The 23,688-nt window shown below is 35.6% G+C and overlaps 1 protein-coding gene across 1 annotated transcript in view; it reads right to left on the reverse strand.

The window, feature by feature from the left end:
* LOC148951052 (uncharacterized) overlaps positions 1 to 23,688 on the reverse strand; it is a 24,773-nt gene extending 1,085 nt beyond the window's left edge. The window contains exons 1-3 of the mRNA XM_089090984.1: positions 20,566 to 23,688; positions 12,281 to 13,177; positions 4,057 to 4,521 (exon numbers count right to left, since the gene is read on the reverse strand). Of these exons, the coding sequence (XP_088947110.1) occupies positions 4,057 to 4,521; positions 12,281 to 13,177; positions 20,566 to 23,053 (3,850 nt within the window). The 5' untranslated portion in view covers positions 23,054 to 23,688. The remainder of the gene's footprint in view (positions 1 to 4,056; positions 4,522 to 12,280; positions 13,178 to 20,565) is intronic.

Below are 23,688 nucleotides of genomic sequence, written 5' to 3' on the forward strand. Positions count from 1 at the left end.
GGGTGGGCCTTTGAGGACCGGGGGCTTCCTTCGGGGTTGGGGTGGGGTATGAGAAGCCTTTGGGGTTGGGGTAGAGGACCTCACAACACTGTTAAAATACAACTTGTGTATTATAACGACCACACTCAAAACCTCTTCCAAAATCTCTTCAAAAATCACCTTTTAAAATGTCTCTAGCTGTTTCGCCGAAATAGTTCCATAAAATAGCTAAAACGGTTTCGCCAAAATTAACCCTAAACGGAATTTCGGCATGTTCCTTTTGTTTGGCATCTCTGCGCCAATGCATTTCAAATTATTTGGAAACCTTTTCGCGCACTAAGATCAATACGTCTGCTCGGAAACGATTCTCTTGTTAGAAACAACAAATTAATTTCCCTTTCGTGAATCAATTCTCTATAGAACAACAAATTAATTCCCCTTTTGTGCCAATCAATCAATCATGACATCATGTGTGATCTAACTGTTTCTCGGTGAAAATTCTCTTTGGAAATTCAAGTAAATTAATTAAATTGACGTCATCTGTCAGACATTAATTAACTGTTTCCGGGAACCTCATAACATCTGGCTCGAATAACAATAACAAATACTATGTCCGGATCATAACATCTGCCTCGAACAGGAAGGAAATGTCATTAACTTTGCTTCGAACGACAACAACATTTGGCTCGAATAACAATAACAAATACTATTTTCGGATCATAACATCTGCCTCGAACAGGAAGGAAATGTAATTAACTTTGCTTCGAACGGCAATAACATTGACCCCATTAACCACGTGTTCTCTCTAATGACTCTGTTCAAAACAACAACAACATTGACCTTGGCATTTTGCCTCGGAATCAATAACAACATTGACATTCGCTGAGGGCGTGCCAAAATCACACCTGGAGAAAGAGGTCATGGAGAAAGAGGTCATTGACCCTGTCCTCATTAAACTATGTAAAAAAGTTGTAGGTGGCAGCAGGGGTGAGCGATCAGACCTTTAGGGTCATCTCTACTGTCTCTGGAGACACGGACAAAGGGTCACTTTTTTGTGTGGAGAGGATAGGTTTTGTCAGTACCAAAGTATAAACACATACAACAAGTACTGACAAAGCCTATCCTCTCCACACCAAAAAAGTGACCCTTTGTCCGAGTCTCCGGAGACGAATCCAGAACTATGCGAATCTGGCGCCTAAATTTTTCAAGTTCCGTTGGTGATAATACTTGTTCCATAAAAGCTGTATTAAATTTAATTTATTGGCTCAGAGTGATTAAGTAGTGCAACAAATCCCCTCTAGAGGTACTGAGGTACGCGGGGTCACTTTTGGAGAGTTTTGTCAGTACTTGTCAGTATGTGTTTATACTTTGGTCAGTACTTGTTCAGTATGTGTTTATACTTTGCTGTTAGCTCAAAGATTGCTTGACAGAGGGCGACTTGTTCAACAGGAAATAGAATAACCATCTGGTGATCCAATTGGGTAATTGCAGGCCGAAAAATCATCGAAAACGGTTAACACATTATGTCTAGATTAGTAATTAGCCACTATTCCTTATTTTGTGAGAAGGTAAATAAAATTATGGGAAAATAAAAAAAAACATCGTGAGATTTGGGAGGGGGAGGGGCCGGGCCTGAAGGGCCCCCCCCCCCCCCTTGCGTATGTCCCTGGTGCCAATGTCGTGTTTTACATTTAGTGAGATATAAGATTTTCGGGCAGCGTAGATTCGAAGAATGAAATTGAAGCAAAGTAATGAAAAAAAGGACATAAAAACGCTGGTGTCATTTCATAAAAATCTAGAAGGGGCACGAAATATATTTTTCAATATATAGGGGAGGGGGGCAAACTTGTCGTTTTTTCAATGAAAACACCAAGAAAAAGGGCATTTTTCAATGAAAATACCCTAAAAAGACATTTTTAAAAATCAGAGGGGGGCCATCCACTCCCCTCTCCCAATTGACGCTGAAATACAAGACAAGGAATCCTTAGAATATTTGGTGCCTCAGACTGTGCGATTATGGCTTGTTATTACCTGAGATTTTAAGTACTGGAATCTCAGTCACCCACCAACAAATTTAACTTCCGGCGTTAATCTTGCATAGAATTTTGAACGTTATTAATTTAATAGGAACTTCTGTTTTTAGGTACGCGCATTGGAGTTCATGGACATTATAAAACCGCAATACGTAATTTTATGTATTTCACACCTTTGCGACAGAAGTTTTGCACCTTGTGTCTACATTATGAAACACTAACCATTGAATCTATTTTTCGGATTAGATTACGATAGCCAAAACATAAACACTTCACAATCATTTTTTACCTAATTAAAGAAAAAAAATTAAATGACCATTAGAGTAATGGAAGTTAAGACATTTTTGATGAGCTTTGACCATTAGCCTCTGGAGCATTGTTCATAAATTTAACTTGAAAGTAGGCTAAACTAAATATTCCTTGGCCCCAGTTTTTGGAGGCCCGACCCTGCAACTTAAATTATCTTTTTGTGCATGAAGGTTCCCTCGGCCCAAGAATTTAGGGGTGTAGGTTTCAAGACATTCGGAAAAAAACATGTTTTTACGCCCTTTTCAGGGGAACTAACGTTTTTTGTCTTTTTTTCTCTTGTGAAGTGGTGCCCTCTTGACTTTTTTTTGTCTTTTCCCAAGGAGCCTCTTGTCTTTTTTTTTCTCTTGTGAAGTGGTGCCCTCTTGACCGACCATAAGACGTAATGGTACAATGTTTTAAACTGATCAGTGATAACAAATTGTTTCGCCCATTTCAGGGCCACTCTCTTTTCGAACGGAGTGGTCGGTTCCCTTAGCCCAAGGAGCAATTCTTGAGAGACTGGAGCCCGTCATGAAAAAGTTTGAACTAATTTCGGGCTGTAAATTTGGGGATTCTCGACCCTGTAAAAAATGACCCTTTTTCGGGCCCTATTTCCGGGGTAAAATTCCTTTCAGTTTTTCCTTTGGCATTGGAGTGCCCATGACCCAAGGACTTGGATATGATTTTAATCCCGTCAAAAAGGACTCCAGAGAAAACCTCCAGCTTTTTTGGGATATGTTTTCTGTTTTCAGTAAAACAGAAAAAGATTTCCCTGTTGTTCTTCGTGCTTTTGTTGTTTTCAGTAAAGCGCTAGTTTTTCAAATAGTACAGGTATTGGAAGATATAACCAATTAGTTTATTTGAGATAGTTTTGCAAATATACTTTGCGTTATCTAGGAAGTAGTAAGTTTTGTTTGGCTCAAATTTTAACTTCACTCTTTACTTGTGTAAGAACAGCTTTGTTTTTCTCCTTTTTTTATTAGTGCTAAAATTAAACAATATTACAACAGTTAAACTTCAGTTGGTTCTTTAAAACCGGGGGGGGGGGGGTTCTTGTTTCTAAAGTTAGAGCAGCGGCAGCAGCAATATTGATATCAAATAATGAGGATGCCGATTGCTCAAGAAATTCATTAAGTAGCCTAAAAAAGATGATATCAGACAACCTCCCCGTATAAAGAGCACTAGTGGAATCATTACTTGCTAAAATATTTACGTAGGAAAACAGGAATCAATAGTATATACAGAAGAAATAGAGGGCAGGTCTAGTTTTATATATTACCCTTATACAAACAAAAGAATTGAGTATATTTTTTTTGTTAGAAAGAATTGATGGCTTCCTTACCTTATATACTGGAACGTACTATCATTTAATCTATTTTATTTGTGGTTTCAGGGTACCGGGACTATCAAGATGCTATCAAACTTTTGATGGCTATTGGTCCTGAAATCAGCCATCTAATACACCAAATTTAGATCCAGAGGACCAATGCCCCACACGGACGTAATTTCATCAAAATCTGGGGGGGGGAATTTTTTATCTCAAACTAAGATATAAAATCTTAGTTTTGACAAGATTTTTGAAGACGTAAAATTTCAGCTAGGGGAGTACTGGAGTCTGGGGGGACATTTGCTCCCCCTGTCCCATAGCAAATCACGCCTCTGATGCCTGAGTGCTAAGACCAGGCTTTAGTGAGAACCACACTACATATATTGCTGTCTATAAATATTTACGGAAATTTAATTTAAAGTAACTTACCCTCCCATTTTCTCATTAGGTGAATGTTACTGGGATCTTTGACAAAGGCGAAAGCATAACCACTGAATGTTGTCCCAAAGTCAATTGCAACAATCACAAAATGTTGGCTACACTCTTCCGCTGGCATACTTATTGGTAAGTGTAAATCCTCCGGTTGCTGAACAACAGCCGTAGAAAAATCAAGCTGTGTATCTTCAGTAGTATACGAAGTTGCGCCCGTGAGCTCCTCGATTCGTGCGGTACTTGTCTGTGAATCCCTTCTGTAAATGGTGGTGTTGCCTTCAAACGCAATGGAAATTGGTCTTGGTCTCTCTAATTCTAAAGATTTAAGTTCGCTAGGGCTTATAGCACAAGTTTTTCTTCGCTCTGCATTTTTCTTCTTCCGATCACGTGGCTTTGTTGGGTTGCTTGGAAATGTAGAAAATCTAACTGATTTAGGTGTTCCGTTTATCTGCGGCTCATCGACTATAAAATACGAATAAAAACTAGTAGTTTAAAAGGAATTTCTGTACGACAACTTTTTCACTGAATAATAGGGTAGTCGTCTGTTCAGTTTTTCTTCCCAAGCCAATGAAGTTCTTGCGGAAGCCAAATTTTGTTGAAAATGAAAATGGAAACTCTGAACAGCATGAAAATAAAATAATTGTTAAAGAACAAGGGAATAGTATAATAAAAGAAGGAATTCAAGAGGTTCAATCAAAGCATCTATTTTTATTAGTTTGTTGGAACTGATTATTTAAGTTTGTTTGAAGTTGCTCACGCAAATATTTCCAATTCTTAGTACAGTTTACTTTCTTATTTTGTGCTTCGTAGTTTTGAATACAGTGGCGGATCCAGGGGGTGAGGGGGCGCCCCCCTAGCGTAGTCTAAAGTAGTACAATTTACTTAATTAACTCAATTTTGTGTTAATTAAACTTGCTCAAAACGCAAGTATATCGGATCAATCTCGTTTGCGCCCCCCTAAAATTTTTTTATCGGATCAACCTATTTCCTCCCCCCCCTAAAAAAAATCATGCATCCGCCCCTGTTTTAAAATGGATTTTATTGCACATCCTTCGCGTACCAGAAGAAACATTGTAGCGTTGCACATAGTAAAGGCCATGAGGCTTAATGCTTTATTATTATTTATTTATTATCTTTTTCCCAGAGGCACTTCATATAAAAAAAGGAGGGTGTACAAGCTCCGGAGGGGCTCATTCGATTGGAAATGGAAAGTTATAGTGCCACTTTTAAGAGTCAAAAGTAACCGAGGGACAACTATCCCCCCGCGATATCTTTTCCCCAAATACATCCAATCAGAATTTCCAGATGGCCATTTTATTTGAAAGAGTCCAAAGGTCAAATAACTGTACACCTGGGATTGACAAAACCCCCTACAGCCTCCAGGGCAAGGGCTGTAAGCTATGCAAGTTGCCAATTGTTAACATATAAGGTTTTCATAGGAAAGGTGTGGTTGCATAAACTTTGGAGGAGGCTCATTCAATTTGAAATCGAAAGTTCTAGTTCCCTTTAAAGAATCAAAAGCGATCGGAGGGCCACCAGCCCCTCTTCCGCACCTATTCTTCCCCGAATGCTTCCAATCGGAATTTTGAGATAGCTATTTTGTTCAAAATAGTCCGAAAGTCAAACAGCTATGGTTCCAGGTTTCATTCCTCGGGGAAACGAATATAAGCTATGCTCGATGCCCATTGTTAGCGTATAACGTTTTTATGGAAGGTAGTGATTTTTATTCGGTTTAAGCTTGATTTGCATATTCAATTTAAGTTTAAATCACTCTAAGATTTATTTATTCATTTATATTAGTACCATTTGTATGTTTATTGACTATGATTGTTTTTTTAATTTCTATTGGTTTTAGGTTTCATTTATTCTTTAATAGCAGTTTCTGGTCGTTTTGAGTTTGAATTATTAAAGGATTTGTTTCTGCTAGTCTTAGGTTCAATATGATTCGTTACTTTTCTTTGAAAAACTCCTTTTCGTAAAGTTTTTTAAAATTAATATTTGAAAAAAATTCAAACAATTCCATTCTATCCTTGTGTTCGAGCGCAATTAAAAAGTCGGAGAAGATATTTCTTTTTGACAGTACAAGAACACAAATTATTTCACAATCCGTTCTTTTACATTGAAATTATATAAAATATAATTGTGGTTAAGAATAAAACTTTGGTCCGATATTCACCTCTACTACTACAACAAAAATTCAGTCAACTTTTCAAATTTTCAATTTTCAAAAACGTAATAGAAAACAATCTTTTACACTTCAACATGGGAATACTAGGAATTAAGATTGCTAACGCAAATTAACAATGCAATGTGATCAAGGAAAGCCAGAAATCAAACAGTTCGTGGTAACGAACTGTAAGTAAGGAACGACTCGGCTCAATAGTAACCGAAACTCTAAAAAACAGAACTTTAATATCGATAGATACATCAAAAGAAATAGCTTATTATGCTAATTACAAATATACAAGATTCATCAAGTTTAGTTTTACTTATCAGTTACGAGGCTGAGAAAATTTGCCTAAATTTTAAAATAGGGGGAAAGACCCACTAAAAGTCATAGCATCTTAATCAAAGTCATACGCTCAAATTCAGTCTTTCACAGAATCCTACTTTGGAATTTCCTATTTACGAAAATGTAGAATTTTGCTATTTTTGATAGAAGACATATTACGGATGCGTGTTTATTTTTTATTTCCAGGGGTGATCGTATTGAAATAATGATCCTGGAAGATCGGGAGAGGGTCTATTCGAAGGGAAAATAAAAGTTCTAGTGCCATTTTTCTGTGAAAAAAATGGCTGGAGGGCAACTGGCCCCTCTCCCACGCCCAAATATTTTTGAAAGTTATCTGAGCAAACTTTTGATCATATAGCCATTTTGTTCAGTTTAGTTGAAAGATCAAATAAATCTGTCTTTAGGGGTAAAATGACCCCCAACAGTCCGTGAGAAGAGACCTGTAAGTTATGAAGTTTGCCCATTGTTTACGTATAGTATTTGTTATCGGGAAGTATAGGCCTACATATATTTTATGAGGGGGAGATTTTGTGCTTAGGGTGGATATCCATTGGGAGAATGTTCCTTGGGGTGGGAAATTTCTGGGTAGGGGCAGGGGAAATTTTACACTGGGGGTTTGACAGAATTCCTATACGAAATTCTTTTTAGTTGCCTTACATTCTCTTTGCCAACTCAATTTTGTATTTTGAGATGTTCTGGAGGAAATATCCGGGGGTTGTTTTCAGCGTGTTTCGATTTCCAGAAAAAAATTTCCACGGAAGGGAGTATTTCCGGAGTGATCAGGAAACCGATTAGAAATTAAAGTCTTTTTCAAATGAAAGTATGCTAAGGATAATTTCCCCGGCTGAATTGTCCACAAGAAATTTTACGGGGATGGGGATTTTCAGCAAGGATGGAGGGGAGCCTGACGGCGGGAGAGGGATGGGGTATTTCACGTTGGGGAAAATTTTAAAAGAGGAGTTTCCCGTGAGGGGGATATATTTTATGGAGAGTGAGCCAGATTTACCTGTATTATTTGAAAAACGAATAGAAATTAAATTAAAAAAACAAGTTTTTTTTTTAAACTGAAAGTAAGGAGCGACTTTAAAACTAAATAAGAACAGATATTATTCCGTATATCAAGTGTTGCCCCTCCTCAATACCTTGCTCTTTATGCTAAACTTTGACTGTTTGTTCCAATTTTTTAAGAACGGCTACTGAACACAGGGTCCGTTTAATTTAGATAGGGAACTCTTTTAAAACTGCTAACAGCTTTAGTGTAAAGAGCAAGGTATTGAGGAGGGGGCAATCCTTCACTTACGGAATAATTTCTGTTCGTTTTGAGTTTTAATGCTGCTCCGTACTTTCACTTAAAAAAAAAAACTTTTTTTTTATTTAATTTAAAAATAAGGTGAAACATAAGTTCAATACTAATTTATCAAAATTATTTTAGTTAAATTCAAAAAAAAAGAAGAAAAGGCAGACAAACAAATTAAAGGACGAGTAAACCTAAAAAGAGAAAAGTAATTGTACCAAAAAAATAAAGGAAAAAGTAACACAAATAGCATTTTATTTAGTTCTTATAATTAGAGCTACTGGTTATCACTAGATGGAGCTAGCTGTTGGATGGAGTTAGCTAGATGAAGTTTTCCAGAGACGCCTTGAATTTCGTCTCTTTTCAGTTTCTTATACTTTTCCGCTCAAGGTTCAAATTACAAGGCTCAATACTCTTCAACTTGTTTGTTTTTTCCTAGAGACAGCTTTTTTTTTTCAAAGTAAAGCTGTTGAAATGAACCGTTTTGTGTCATTGTTATATATTTTTGACACACTTCGAAAAGAAATGGGTGCGTTCCACCTTATTGAGGAGCATACTAAACCATAAAAAAATATAGAGAAAAGCATCAGAGAGTCTTGAGGATTCGGAAGGACAGGGAAGGGGCTCATACGCTCCCTATACAAACGTGTCAGAAAAACACTAGTACTTTGCTCAAAAGCAAGGTTTGTCTTCGTAAAACAAACCTCTGCCTTATAGAAAACATGCAAGTGTTTCCTTCACTAAGCATTTTCCTACTTTTAATACAAATGTAAAAATGTGGTTACCATGGGTTTTTCAAACCAATTTTATAACTTAGAACAACACTTCTTAAAATGCAATATGAATATAAAAGGTTCTAACAGATATCAAAATTAGAAAACAAAAACCTGATCGTCAAAGATTGTCAAAACGATCTTTTTTGGTAAATAAACGATACGTCTAATTCATAGAGACACTAGACATATCATTTAGAAGGCCAATCTCACCTTTTGTCATCAGCCCTGGCTCTGGACTCAGTTTCGTTCAATTTACACCAAAGATTGCTAGTGATCTAAACAAATTTGTACTTAGAAAATTAGAAAACAATTTTTTAAGACTTGTAAAAGACAAAAGAGAATTCAATAAAACAATGCTCAGTCAGTTTCTATCTTGATCTGTTAATCATGCGGTCTGAACATAGTCTATAATATATCCTCTTTTGGTTGTGTAGCTGTACCTTGAAAACGCACATTTAATTTAAACATTCACAAGGAATTTAAAGGAAGACTGACAGAGAGTTTTAGTTTGAGTCATATCTCAACCACAAAAGTTTGAATGTAAGGGCAAATTGAGGGCAAAGGTTAATTGTCACTAATAGGCAGAAATTGAAATTTTCGGTTTAAACCGCTATTCCCTTAATATTCTGATTGCAAAAAAGATTATGCGTTATTAAGGCAATACGGCCAGGTGTGAAGGGTTTGTAAACCCATGCAGTCTTCAAAAATGCAAAAAAGTATGCGGAAACATGCGCAAGAGAAATAAGAAAAATAAATGCAAGAGAAATAAATCAAAAGGGCATATTACGAAATGTCTCTTGAATATTTGTACTAGCCAAATGGTTTGTGTGCTGGACGTGCAATCCTGTTCCCTTAAGGGCAGGAGTTCGAGAACTGTTGTATTTTAAAGTATAATTTTAGTTGCTGGACCCTTGGAAAAAACACTGTATGACCATACTTCTACAAAAGTAGCACGAACAGGGAGTAGTTATGCACTCCCACTAAAAAGTTTGTTAAAAGTCTCTCTTAAAATACTTAAACGTTCTTTACCAATAATTAATTATTTATGAAAATAGTAATGTTTTTAGACTAGTCAGCAACAACAGACAAGGCAATAACAGTATACATACCAATAATAGACCAGGATAATATAACCCATGAACTGTTCATGTGATAAATTTCAGATTTTTAAAAGGAAAATTTTAAGAGAAATATAAAGTTAAACTTTAACACAATGCCCCATTTTAGCAACAACTCATGTTGACTTCTTTAGTTTTGCATAAGTTGGAAAAAAAATTTTTCTTTATGAGTTCTGTTGTTGGTATTTTTAAAACCTAATAAATGCACAAAAATTAGTTTTAAAAGAAAAAATGTTTCTGACAAAAGCAAAGAGCAAAGTTATAGTTTGCAGTTTATGGGATGTATTTTTGAAAAACCATTCCAAATCAACCGGCTCCATTCCAAATAAACATAGCAGGATTAGAAACGGAAAAATCCTTAAGTGGCCTACAGAAAATAAAAGATAATTCGCAAAGCTCTCAGTAATCCTTTGCCGGTCATGAAATCAATCAATTCTACAAAACTATTTTAACCCTCAAGACACTCGAGAAAGCTTAGTTTTCAGCAGAATCCTAGCTTTCCAGAATTCTATAAATATTGGGAAATTCCAAGAGCCAGTTTATTTGAAACGGTTTTTTAAAGATATATCACATCTGCAAAAGTAATTTTCATTGGTTTTAAGTTTTAACTTTACTTTAAACTTTCGTTGGTAAAAATTTGCTTTAAAAAAAGAAATTAATTATAGATTTTTTCCGGGAAAAATAGTGTTAAGTGCATTAAGTGGATAAATCAGATAAGGAATACAAGGACGCACTATTTATGTCCCGAAATTAGCAATCTATTATCCCTGGTTTAGATCCAAAGGAGGACCAACCTGCTTACTGAAAGCTCAATGTGAGTGAGATCCTCTTTAAATAAGATATAGTTAATTTGTAATTATATCCTATCATATTTGTGGGTAGAGAGTTTAAGGTGAATGAGAGCCTCCCTCTTTAACTTGTAATTTCGGTTATTATAAGTTTTAATCGTACTCGACTTGCATGATTTAATAAAACAAGAGTAGTTTTTCCAGATGTGAATAAGTAATGATATTTAGAATAAAACGAATGAATATTATTCAACATATGACGAGAAAGGAAATGAGCCCCTTGCCCGAGGTAACTCTCCGTCCTATAGGCTAAAGGTTTGAATAATGTTTTACTGAAATATTAAGACATCAAAATATAGCCAGATGGAAATTGCAAGTCTTTTAATTGCCAAATACCTTTGAAATATCTGAACCGACAATTCTATTCATTATAAAAGGATAAAAATAAATGAGCACTTTCATTCTTGGAGCATTGTGATAAAAATTTCGATTTTTATCATGTTGCTTTTGTCAACAATTCATTCTTGAAGCATTGACATGAAAAAAAAACCTTCTTTGGCTTAAAGAACAGTGGGTTGACGGGCAATTGCCCCCTTCCATGAAAAAATTATTTCGTTAATATTTACAAATAAATTTCAGGAAACTAAGGAAGACCAGGAAGTAAATTGCCTTCTCTATATTTATGTGAAGCACTGTTCATGAAAAGTTCAAAAGTTATTGCATAACTAGCGTTTTTTTAATGTCCCCTTCCACAAAAGATCTACCAACCTTCCTCATAAAAGTTGACCCACCACTATGCAATGCCATATATACGGTCAATCAGTAACCTTTTTTTGTATGGACTGTACAGTTATTGAGGAAGATATTTGCCATTCTACGGCAGTATAGCTTCTAATAGCTTTTTGATAGTTCCGAAATATCATATATCGCGAAATTTTCCCTCTCAGTGCTAGAACTCAACATTTCCGTTCGAATGAGCCGTCCTCAACTTTTTTATGATTACTGGTTGTACGCACATACCCAGATGGGCAAAATAAGAAAAAGGAAAAATAAAAAGAAACATTCATAGCCATCGTTAAGGATCATACTTGGGAATACCATGATATTTTTATTGTTGTAGATATATTTCTAACATTCGCTATAGGTTTCTCAGACAATCATCAAAATTTTCATTAAAAAAATGGTTTAAGAAAACAATTTAGTTAAAAAAAAATTTTAGTCAGAAATTAGGGGTAATGTTATCTGGATTAATAAACAAGAAATAAGAAACATTGTCAAATGTAGCCTAGAACGAACTATAATTAGCTTTATCAATGGGTGTCACCTGCAAAAAAGGAATTAAATTTCCAGTTTCTATGGGATTACAGCAAGTGATTTTTAATATTTAGGGGAGGGGCAAATTTTTTTTTCTTCAATTTTTTCAACAAAAATACCCAAAACAGATTTTTTAATGAAACTACCCCGACAAAGATAAATTTTCAAATTCCTAGGCAGGAGGGGGGGGGGGCGAAAACTCAAAAAGGTATAGACATCCTGATACTTCCCTCTCCCCATAACCCAATTAATACCATTGATGACAGTTAAGTCCTGGGAAAGGTTTCTTTTAGAACAAAATGAGAGAAACAGACGAAGAAAGACACAATTTTTGGAAGTTTATACAAAAATATTAAGGTAGGGGCAAATTCAGGCACTCCTGCAAGATGTGAAGGAAAGCGAAAAGAAGCAAAAGAAACCTTGTACAGATCCGGAAAGGAGTCTTGCTTCTTCATCTTTTGAGTAATCGAAGTATTTAAGAAGTCTCACTCCATTTTCTTCAATTGTTCCGCAATTGATCGTGACAACACTTTCGGTTCTTTTGACATGTGGCATGTCATTCAAATTCCTCGCAGGTTTTGGAGGGGGTGGAAGGCTATAAAACCTCTTCTTATCGTAGTGCTGGCAGCTTTTCAAATATTCTTGCACGCTTCTTTGGGCTTCACAACTATTGCACTCACATTTCTTCCCTATTGACGGAATTTGAACTGAAAGCTCTTCAACAAGTTTATTCTCTTCATGGGCGTTATCGAAGTATTCAGTTACATTTTCATGACTGTGCCTTTCAATTAGCTTTGGCCGAGGTATTCGGTATCCATTTGAGTCACTCAAAATATCACTGTACATTTTTAATTCAAACAAGTCACTAAGTGAGTGAGATAATGGAGGAGGTGGAGGCGGCTCAAACATTGGTGGCCGGCTGTATTTGAAACTGAAACTTTTTCCCTCCTTCATATCGGTAAGATTAGTGGTTGATTCTGTAATAGTTGCGTCACTTGAGTCACCATGTTCGATATCATTCAGTGTTTTATCAAGCTGATAGGCAGCTTCGGCTGATTCACTGTTTTGAATTACTTTCTGATTCGGAGAAAAAGACCGACTTGGTGATGGACTTGAATCACTAGCAGTTGACTCAGACCCAGTAATTCCTGAGTCAACAGAATAGTCATTGGAAGATGTTTTTCGAATAGACTTTCTTTCGCATGATACTGGACTTGACTGATCAAAAGTTCCGGTAGGTGAACTTGTTTCTAACATTGTCTCACAAAACCCTATAAAAGATGCACGAACAGATGTTGCTCTGAAGCTGCCCAATTCTGAAAAAAAAAATATAGTCAACACTTCTTACTACAATCCTGGAAATGCTATATTTATATGCACAGAACTAAAGGGAGCCTTGACGGAAGTTGAGCAAAAGCACAAGTCAGAAATCCAGTCTCCACTAGAAAGTATATGTTGTGAGTCGGACAAGAGCCGTTTCAGTGCAGATGCCTAATTTGAGGAAGGAAGATATATCCCTTAATGTTTCTAAGAAATGATACGGAAAACTGATTATTATTTTACTTTTTTTTCATGCTCACAAATGGACGATGTCAGAATATGGCAACGTCTTTTGACCCTAATCGTTTTCTTAAAAGCTTGCAAGCACCTATAAGGGACAACGGCATTTTCTTCTTTATTTCCACGCTGTCCGTAGTGCTGCAAGTATATAACACTTATCACCAAACGGTTAGAGTCGAAAGAGGTTTTAGTATTTAAGTAGATCAAATCCAGAAAATCACCTTTCGCGCATTGAAACTCTCGAAGCTATATACCTAAATCTGAGTACCTCCTTTTTTTATGATAGGACGAAGCTAATAAACAATAATCAGTTCTAATAAAGTATCTTATTTTTCCCAAAACTGAAGAAATGTAAAAACTGCGAAAAACAATTTGCTAGGAGAAACTGTTTGAAATTCATTTTCATGAAAAGCGAAGAAGAACAGTTTTACTAATATAAGAAGCTGTTGAAGCATAATAATAATTGTTGAACTATAATAACCATTTATTTTTGACCCACTAACATGACAATAAAGTGGAGTGACAAAAACAAAAGAAAACACATAAAAACTAAACTTTCAAAGTGAAGTTTTCAATAATGGATAAATATTTTATATTATAAATAGTGAAAGTTATTTGGTGCCTATCCTTCACCCCATAACAAGAAGTTCCCATGAATTAAAAAAACCTGCCGTTAGGTGAACGACACTTTTCGGAATAAATTTAAACCAAAATCAGGGCCCGGTCCACTTTTACCTTTTTTGTACTTTCTTCTTACCTACTTGTACGGCTAGTAACATTCTATAAAAAAAAGACTAGGTCCTAGCTTGCAAAAACAAAGAATCGAAATAGCATTTTTGTCAAAATTCAGCTCATATTCTGGGAAATATAGTGTCATAATCTATAGAAAGCAAACTCTAAGAGAAGCAAACTATAAAGTTAAACTGAATTATTTCCATTCAGCATCCAGTCATGTGTCTTCAAATAATTTTTCCAGCTGCAACCTAGTAAAGAAAAAACTCAAACCCATGGGAACTAAAAGTTTAAAAATGCGTTTAAAAAAAAAACTGTTTAATAAGAAAAAAGTGCCATTTGTAGCTGATTCGGGAATGATAACTATTACTTCAATTAATCTTAATGGTTGAAAAGCTATTTTGAAAACGAATTCACACGAATATCGAAAATAGCCTGAAAACCCTCAAAATTGGGGTTCGATCGAAACGGAAACTATACCATTGTAATTGCTTTTGTTGAAAACCCCGTACAGGAAACTCACAGCTCGCCACCTTGAATAACAAGGAAAATCACGCATTTGCATGCGAAACAGTGATGTCTAATCTTTTTTTATTGCTTCTTTTTTGTTCACTGCTAAGAAGGTGATGAAACATCATAGAGAACTGGTAAAGGGCTCGTTTGAAAGGAAGTTGCTATATCTGGCGTCTTTTACAAATGTTAAGAACATGCTATTAAAATAACATGCAATTTTGTACAGAAACTGCATCTTCATAATCAACATGATATAACATTCGTATCAAACAGTTCGTGGTAACGAACTGTAAGTAAGGAGCGACCCGGCTCAATGGTAACCGAAACTCTAAAACACGGAATTTTGGTACCAATAGATACATCAAAAGAATCAAATTTTAATTCTGATTTCAAATATATAAGTTTCATCAAGTTTAATATTACCCATCAAAAGTTACGCGCCTGAGAAAATTTGGCTGATTTTCCAAAAAAGGGGGAAAGACCCCTTTAAAAGTTATGGAACCTTAATGAAATTCACACCATCATATTCAGTGTATCAGAGAACCCTACTGTAGAGGTTTCAAGCTCCTATCTACAAAAATGTGGAATTTGGAATTTTTTGCCAGAAGAAAGATCATGGGTGCGTGTTTATTTGTTTTTTTTTTTCCCAGGGGTAATTGTATTGACCCAGTGGTCCTAGAATATCGTAAGAGGGCCCATTGGAACAGAAATTATAAGTTCTAGTGCCCTTTTTAAGTGACCAAAAAAATGGAGGGCAACTAGGCCCCCTCCCACGCTCATTTTTTTCTGAAAGTCACCCAATTAAAATTTTGAGATAGCCATTTTGTTCAGCATAGTCGAAAATTTAATAAATATGGCTTTTAAGATGACTTAATCCCCCACAGTTCCCAGGGTCAGGGCTGCAAGTTATGAACTTTGCCCATTGCTTACATATTGTATTGGTTATTGGGAAGTATACAGACATTTTCAGGAAGAATTTTTTTCTGGTGGGGGGGGGCTGGAGGAGGGGGTTACTAGGGAGAATCTTTCCGTGGAGGATGTTCCTTTGGGGCAAGGGAAATTTATATGACGGGGGCGCCAGATTTCCAAGCATTATTTAAAAAACGATCAGAAATTAAATTAAAAAAACCCAGTTTTTTCAACTGAAAGTAAGAAGCAACATTAGAACTTAAAATGAACATAAATTATTACGTATATGAGGGGGTTCTCCCCCAAGTCAATAACTCGCTCTTTACGCTACAGTTTTTTTTAGTTCTTTCAAAAGACCTATCTATTCTAATTAAACGGCCTTTGTGATTCAGGGGTTTGTTAATTAAATTTTTTTTAAAATTTTAACATAAACTGCGTGGTATTGACTAGGGGGAAAACCCCCTCATATACGTAATAACATATACGTAATAAAAAAAAAACAATAAAAAAAACAAGCGATACGGCTCAATAGTAATCGAAACTTTTAAATACGGAACTTTGATGTCAATAAATGTATCAAAAGAATGGGCTTATAATGCTGATACTAAATGTATGAATTTTATTAAGTTTAGTATTACTCATCAAAGGCTACGAGCCTGAGAAAATTTACCTGATTTTTTAAAGAGGGGGAAACATCCCCTAAAAGTGAAAACATTTTTATGAAAATCACACCGTCAGATTCAGCGTATCAGACAACCCTATAACATAGATTTCAAGCTCATATCTGCAAAAATCTGCAACTGTTAATTTTTTGCCAGAAGAAAAATATACGAATATAGAAGGTCGTTACGTAAGTTAACTTGTAAATTACGTCAGAACCAAATTTAGAGACAGCCATTTAGCAAAAGAAAAGTAAATTTTTTGTGCAAATTTTGTTTACTTATTCAATGACGGCGAGCCAAAATAAAAGCTGCATTAACTAAAAAACGATCAGAAATTAAATAAAAAACAAGTTTTTTAAACTGAAAGTAAGGAGCGACATTAAAACTTAAAACGAACAGAAATTATTCAGTATATGAAAGGGGCTGTCCCCTCCTCAACGCCTCGCTCTTTACGCTAAAGTTTTTATTGTTTAAAAAAAAGAGTTGTGAGAAAGTCAAACTTTAGCGTGAAGAGCGAGGTGTTGAGGAGGGCACAGCCCCTTTCATATACGGAATAATTTCTGTTCGTTTTAAGTTTTAATGTCGCTCCTTACTTTCAGTTTAAAAAACTTGTTTTTTTTATTTAATCTTTTATCAAGATTGTATACGAAGACGCAGTTGTTTTTTGCAAAAAAGTTATTTTACCTAAAATAACATGTTTTAATAATAATTTAAGGCTCTAGATATAGCGATGTCCTTTAACATGAGCCCTTAAAAAGCCATCTCTGATGCTCTGGGCCTCAATACCATCGGATAAGAAGAGAAAAAGAGGCCACATAAGTGCTTCCCATGCAAAAAGGGATTTTCCTTGTTGTTCAAGCCAGGGGACTGCAAATTTCATGGTTAAAGTTTTTGACCACGTCGATTCCAATCTCTTAAAAGATTGTCGATTCCACGTCGATTGCATCTCTTAAAAAATTGTAATTTTTCAAGCCTTACAAATTGGAAGAGGAGAAGATAAAACTTGGGAAACGATTTTTTCATGTGGCAGTTAGGGCCACAAATTATTATTCGCAAAAGTTCCCATTTACCCAGCTCAAGAACTTTCTAGGTAAGAGAACAAATAGTTTTTCCGGATTTGTCAGGTTGTATTGATTTTTTCTGGTTGTATTTTCAAAAATAAAACGGCAGTATGGAAAAATAAAATAATAAAAGGGTTTTTCTCAATGATGGAGATCCAAATATCCATGTTTACTGCAAAAATACCATGAATAATAAAACACAGTCTATAAAATATTTTTAAGACCTTTCCAGTAGGACGAGTGAGTTTAAGCGTATTTTTAAAATCATAAAAATAAGCAACTAGAGCAAAAATTTTTAAACCTTAGAAATAATAATATCGATAATCTTCTTAATATTAAATATGTATCTATGTGCATATATTAGTAACAGGTGCGTGGGTAGGAGCTTATCTGAGGGAAGGGATCACATTTTGGGAGGGAAGGGGTTCATTAAAAAGTAAAGTATAAAATATCAATTGAAGATATATGTATGATGTGGGACGAAAGCTGCTGGGCTCGATGGACCCCAACATCCCGGTGAACTTGGCTGGTTCAGATTTATTTGCAATTTTTCGCTTTTTACGGAACGGTTTACAGATGGATGAATGCAGGTACGCGTGTATATCTTATTAAAAAGGCAAAAACCAGAAGTAACCACAAATTGCATGAACCTGGTTTCTATAGAACCCAGTAATTATCTTATAATATAAAACTCTTTTTTCAAATTAGCTAGCCTTTTCGATAATTGCAATTATAATGTTTGGTTAGTGACCGCGTGGGGAATATCTTAGGGCATATTAGTTTTTGGTAAATGACACTTATTAATTTGAAAAATTCGCGTTGAAATTAGGATAATTTGAAAAGCGGATCGTCATGTTTTAGATGGTAAATTAACAAATTAGATAGGATTTGATTTAGTGTTTGGGGATTTTATATGAGTTAGCGTATAAGGTGGATTGGCAAAAAAGCAAAGAAGCCGTTGCTTTTTCTACGATCTTGCGGATAACGAGAATGCAGAGGCTGATACCTTCCAGACAGTTCTAGGTGTCTACCTCCCCCTCAGAAAATACCCTCCGCGGGAAATACCAACCCGGAAAATACCCCGTGGTAAATATCCCCCCCCCCCCCCCGGAAAATACCTCCCCCCGGGGGAAATTAAGGCTTTCCAAATTTGAGAATTTTATTTGAGTTTTATTTTTTTTATTTCCGTAGGGGGAACGAATTTGGGTACTTGTGTATTATGCACCACAAACGGAAGTTTACGCTGTGTAAAAATCGAGAACACACCAGTTTTTTCGTTACTTTAGCAATGAATTTGGGCTATATATTTGCATATTAGGGGGGGGTAAAGTATAGTGGGTCTGCATGCAAAATGTGTTTGGTACAATTATTCTGCATATTAGATAGATAGATAGAGAAGTGTATTTTAAAGCCAAATATATGGCCATGAACAGAGAAAAATAACATAAAAGAAAGGCACAACTAGCATAAACTTTGATCAGCGATCATCATAAAACACTTAAATGAAACACTACATTAACCTAATAAGAGTACTTAATACTTGGAAAATCGTTCATTAAAAATAAAAACCCACTTAACACTTGGAAAAAACACTTAAATGAAGCATTAAATTTACTTTATGCTGAGGTTTTTTTTTCTGACTTCAAACTGTCCAAATACTTTACCATTCCCCCTTATTGGCAAATATATAGCCCACATTATATATTTCCCATCTATTCTGTCACGTTAGTAAGAAACTAACGAAGAAACCGGTTTGTTCTCGAGTTTCACACAGCGTAAACTTGAGTGAGTGGCGCATAATACACAAGTACCAAAAATTTCTTCCCCCTAGGGAAATAAAAAAATAAAATAAAACTCAAATAAAATTCTTAAATTTGGAAAGCTTTTTTTCCACGTGGGGTATTTTCCAGGGGGTGTATTTACCAGGGGGGCGAGGGGGTATTTATCAGGGCAACGGTTACGGGGGGGGGGGTAATCGGCGGGGGGACGGTAAACGCCGGCCACCCTTCCAAACGATACACGCTTGCAAAATAATGGAATACACGAAATGGAAATTGACTTCAAGCACATTATGGAAGATGCAACAGCGTATCCAGGATTTTGTTTGGAGGGGGGGGGGTTGAATTTCTTCAGGTAGAGGGGGAGGGTAAAAAATGTATCAATAGTTGTTTGTATGCATTTTTGTTACGTTTTTACGAGGCAGGCAAAATTTCGGGGGGGGGGGGGGTTCATACCCCGTGCCTCCCTGAATAAGGCCATGGGTAGATGATAGGTGCAGTGACTATAAGCCCGAGTCATTACTTAGCAGTCGCTAAATGATGCTATAACCTAGTCTATCATCTAGCATATAATCGACATGTCTAGGCTTGAATCTTGGCAAAAAAGCAATCTTGGCAAAAAAAGGCAAAAAAATCTTGGCAAAAGGCAGTTAAGTACTTTCGATATTAAATATCCGATCGTGAAAGTTATATCCATGCTTTTGAAATCGTAAAGAGTGTGGCATCAATATCTTGTCTATTTGGATAGTGCTTGACGTTACGTTGTCTAACAAATGCATCTGAATATTTTGTTTATTCGCATTTTGAAGTAAAGGCGTATCCATATTTTGTTTGGGGGGGAGAGGGTGTTTTTGCATAAAAACTTCAAAAATACATCAAAAATTTGTTTATAGGCCTATGCATTTTTACGTTTTTGCGAGTCAGATGAAATTTTGGGTGGGAGGTTCAAAGCTGGTGATCCCCCTCCCCCGGATACGGCCTTGCTTTAAAATGCATTTTTTTTTGCGGAAATTCATTTATTGCACAAACCAAAATCAAATATTTAGTCATAAGAGCTAAAATAAAACTTTGATACGCTTCCTTGCCATGTTCAGACACGTATGTATAATTTTATTTGGGGGAGTTTTACGAACTTATTGTAAATAATAACTTGCATTACAGTTATATTTTGAAATTATATTATATAAAATGAATTGTTACATGCAAACTACCAAATTTTCTGTAATAAATTACCTATGATTCCAGACTGTCGCATCAACCGGCGCATTTACATCTCAAAGACTTTCTTTGGAAAAAAAACTGTCATTTCCTGATTAAAACAGGAAATCAGCAATGAAATTTCTAATTTTGAGATGCCACTGAAGTTTCGTTGTATTATTTTTACTACTTTTCTATATTTTCCGTACTTTTCTAATGCCTTCTACTTTTTTATTATTTACATAAATAAAAGGAGAAGAAAATAAAACTAAGAATGAAACAAGAATCTTACCTTTTTCAGAATTGAATTGTTTGCTGGCTCCACAATGACTGATCTCGAGCGGCGTTAAATTGTCAGAACCCTTCGTGGGCATAAAATATTCACTAGAAATTTCATTGGAACGCATTGTCTCAGATTTCTCCGTGGGAAAATCAGAACTGCTAATGAATTTACGTAGAGAACCGCCCTCAGAGCTGTCAGAAAACCCATCGTCTGTTTCTGACCCTTCGTTAAACTTGAATGCTGAGTCCATACTGAACTTTTTATATAATTTGGGTGCTTTAGAGTCACTTTTGATGAACTTTGATGATCTTCTGAGTTTGCTTTTAAACGAGGTCATGTTGAGACTGGTATTGTCCTTTTCTTCAGAGACTGACACAGAAACTGTGCCCTTATTTTTTGGCAAAACAAATGTGTAATTCGATATATCTTTGGTTAGTTTTTCTGGTTGGGCAGTCACAAGATTTTCAGTCGATTCGTTACAGATTCTTGGTGATTTCATTGATTTTCCCACAATTATAGCTGTTTCATCTTTTGCGCTATTTTTGTCTGCTAATCTGTTCTGGCAATGAAAGGAATTAATTTGCCGGATTTCTATGCAGCTTTTGTACGGATAGGCTAAGCTTGAGTAAGCCCATGCTATATCCGAAGTTTCCTCTTGAGCGTTTGGCACATCTATTACAAAATCTGTATAGAATATTGGTTTTTTTCTAATCATAGATTTGAATGAAACGGAATTATTAATGTCCAATGAAACATTCGAGCCGAGTTTGAAATCCAAATTCTTCTTGAGGAATTCCAAATCCTGATCGTGTGCTTGCATTTCTTCCTCGATAATTGCATCGTCAGTCTGCTCACAGCGATAATTCATTCCTTTGACAGGGGCATAGCAATCAACTAAAGTAGAGTTTTCTCCATCTGACGCATTTCTTTTGGTGTTAAATGGTTCGTAACGTATTTGACTCTTTTCAAAATCACCGCTTTTAAGGATGGATGAATTTGAGCTAGTTTTCTTTTGACCTTCATTGTTTTCATTGCTTTTGCCCTTTTTATCTTTTAGTAAACCGTGTTTGAAATCTTTTTCATGCTTACTTGCCTGTATAACTACTTTGTCTATTAAATTGTTGCAGAAACCTAAGTGTTCATGATTCGCTGGATCATCAATAAAAGACGTCCTGCATTCAGCTTCAACTATACGTTTACGCGCTGAAAGAAATCCTTCTCTACCGTCACACAATTCTATATTTCTTGTGCTTACGACATTCTTAGATTCAACTATTGTAGGCATGTTTAAGGTGTTATCTTGTTGGGAATTTTTAACACTGGTTTGTTCTTTTGCATGCATCATATTTTCTTGAGTGACAAAGCTTGTGGTGTTCTCGCAGCACTGATGTGTTATAAGATGATTTGGGCCACCTGCACTCACAAGTTCATTTGACTCCCTTTGTTTTGCAGCTGGTAAATCTGTTACAGTAGATTCTCGACCCTTAACATCCTCCACAATCAATCCATCACATTCAGTCAGCTCCAACGCCTCGATATGCTCCCAAATCGGTATGTCGCATATAATGAGCTCTGATGTCTCACTAGGACTACCACAAACTGCTTCAGGAGTACTCAATCCCTTAAATGAATCAAGAGAAGTTACTCCAGATAATACTGTCATGTCTGATTCACCCTTTTCACATCTAACAACTATGTCATTTTCTCCTACAGAAGACGATGTGTTGGATAGATTTTTTGCTTGATCTTTTACTTTAGACCTACAATTTATACCGGGAACAAAAATGAGTGACTTTTCTGAGAAGTTCATTTCACAATGTGACATTTCACTTTCATTCCAATCAGCTGCGTCAAAGTCATTAAATTCATCTTTTTGAATCTCCTTTAAATTTATTGATGCTATGTCCAAAATAAAGGTGTCACTGGAGGAAGTTACGGTAGAACTAATATTTAAACATTCAATACCCTGTTGAATATTTATTGACGGTGTACATATTTCTATATTACATAATTCTAGCTCTTCTGGAATTTCGGGGTCACCGCTAAAAAGAACAAGTTCCTTCGCATGGGAAGCTAGATCGCATCTTTTTGTAGGGTCATAGGAGTTTTCACAACTATTTTCCCTTCTAGAACCTAAAGTTGCATCATAACGATCGATAGCCCCCTGTATAGATACCCTCTTTGCTTGTTTTTCTGTCACAGATGAAGTAGAAGAATAAGAACAGGCATGCATAGCTGCGTGAGGATTAATTTTCCATTTAAGATCGTTTTTTTCATTGTTCTTTTTGAAATTTTCAAAAGATGCTCCATGAGAGTTTTCAGTACATACTTCTATAGGAACTCCCTCCAAAGCATGAGTTTGATTAGAACTCGATTCATGAATTACACCACTTTGATTAGGTTCAACAGTCTCATAAAATGGAACAACTTCCGTTTCTGGATCAACTAACGATTCAGGTAAAAAATTCAATAAATTATTCAAATCATATGCACTCATTTTTGACAAAGTAACATTAATCTTGTTTCAATAACAAACCGCTTATAATTTAACTGTACTTGAAGTATTGCAAGAAACTACCACTGTGAAGAAATATTAACATATAACTGATCATATTCTACGGATCATTTAATCTAATACTTCTTCAGAAAGATATTTATATGACAGTTGTTTCCAGCTATTTTTATAATTCCGTTACCTGTAACTTCTTTCCTTCAAAAGCGATACACCGTAGATCAGAATTAGGTGGTACAAGGGGAATGCTATAGCTTAAAATTAACGAAAAAATTAAAAGGCCGAGTTGAAGATTCCAACTATCCAAATCACATATTGTTTAAAAGGGAATGGAGAAGATGAATTACTGATTTCAATCCAATTTTGAAGTTCAAACCTTTTTATAATGGTCTATAGTTCGTTTCTTTTACAAATCACTTATTCATGCACATCACAAAAGTAATTAAAAAAAACACTTAGTTAATCCTGATAGAAAATTACAAAATAGATATCTTTGAAACTACCAGCGTTGTGTGTAAATTTGCGAGTCATCTAAACTATTTACACTTTTAGTTGTCACAGTCTGGTCACAATTACTGATCATTGAATTTTCATCCCACCGAAAAACGTTGACAATTAGG

The sequence above is a fragment of the Artemia sp. Qi Xiang Cuo genome, chromosome 6 (genome assembly GCF_049724085.1).
Source record: "Artemia sp. Qi Xiang Cuo chromosome 6, ASM4972408v1, whole genome shotgun sequence".
Classification (NCBI taxonomy): domain Eukaryota; kingdom Metazoa; phylum Arthropoda; class Branchiopoda; order Anostraca; family Artemiidae; genus Artemia; species Artemia sp. Qi Xiang Cuo.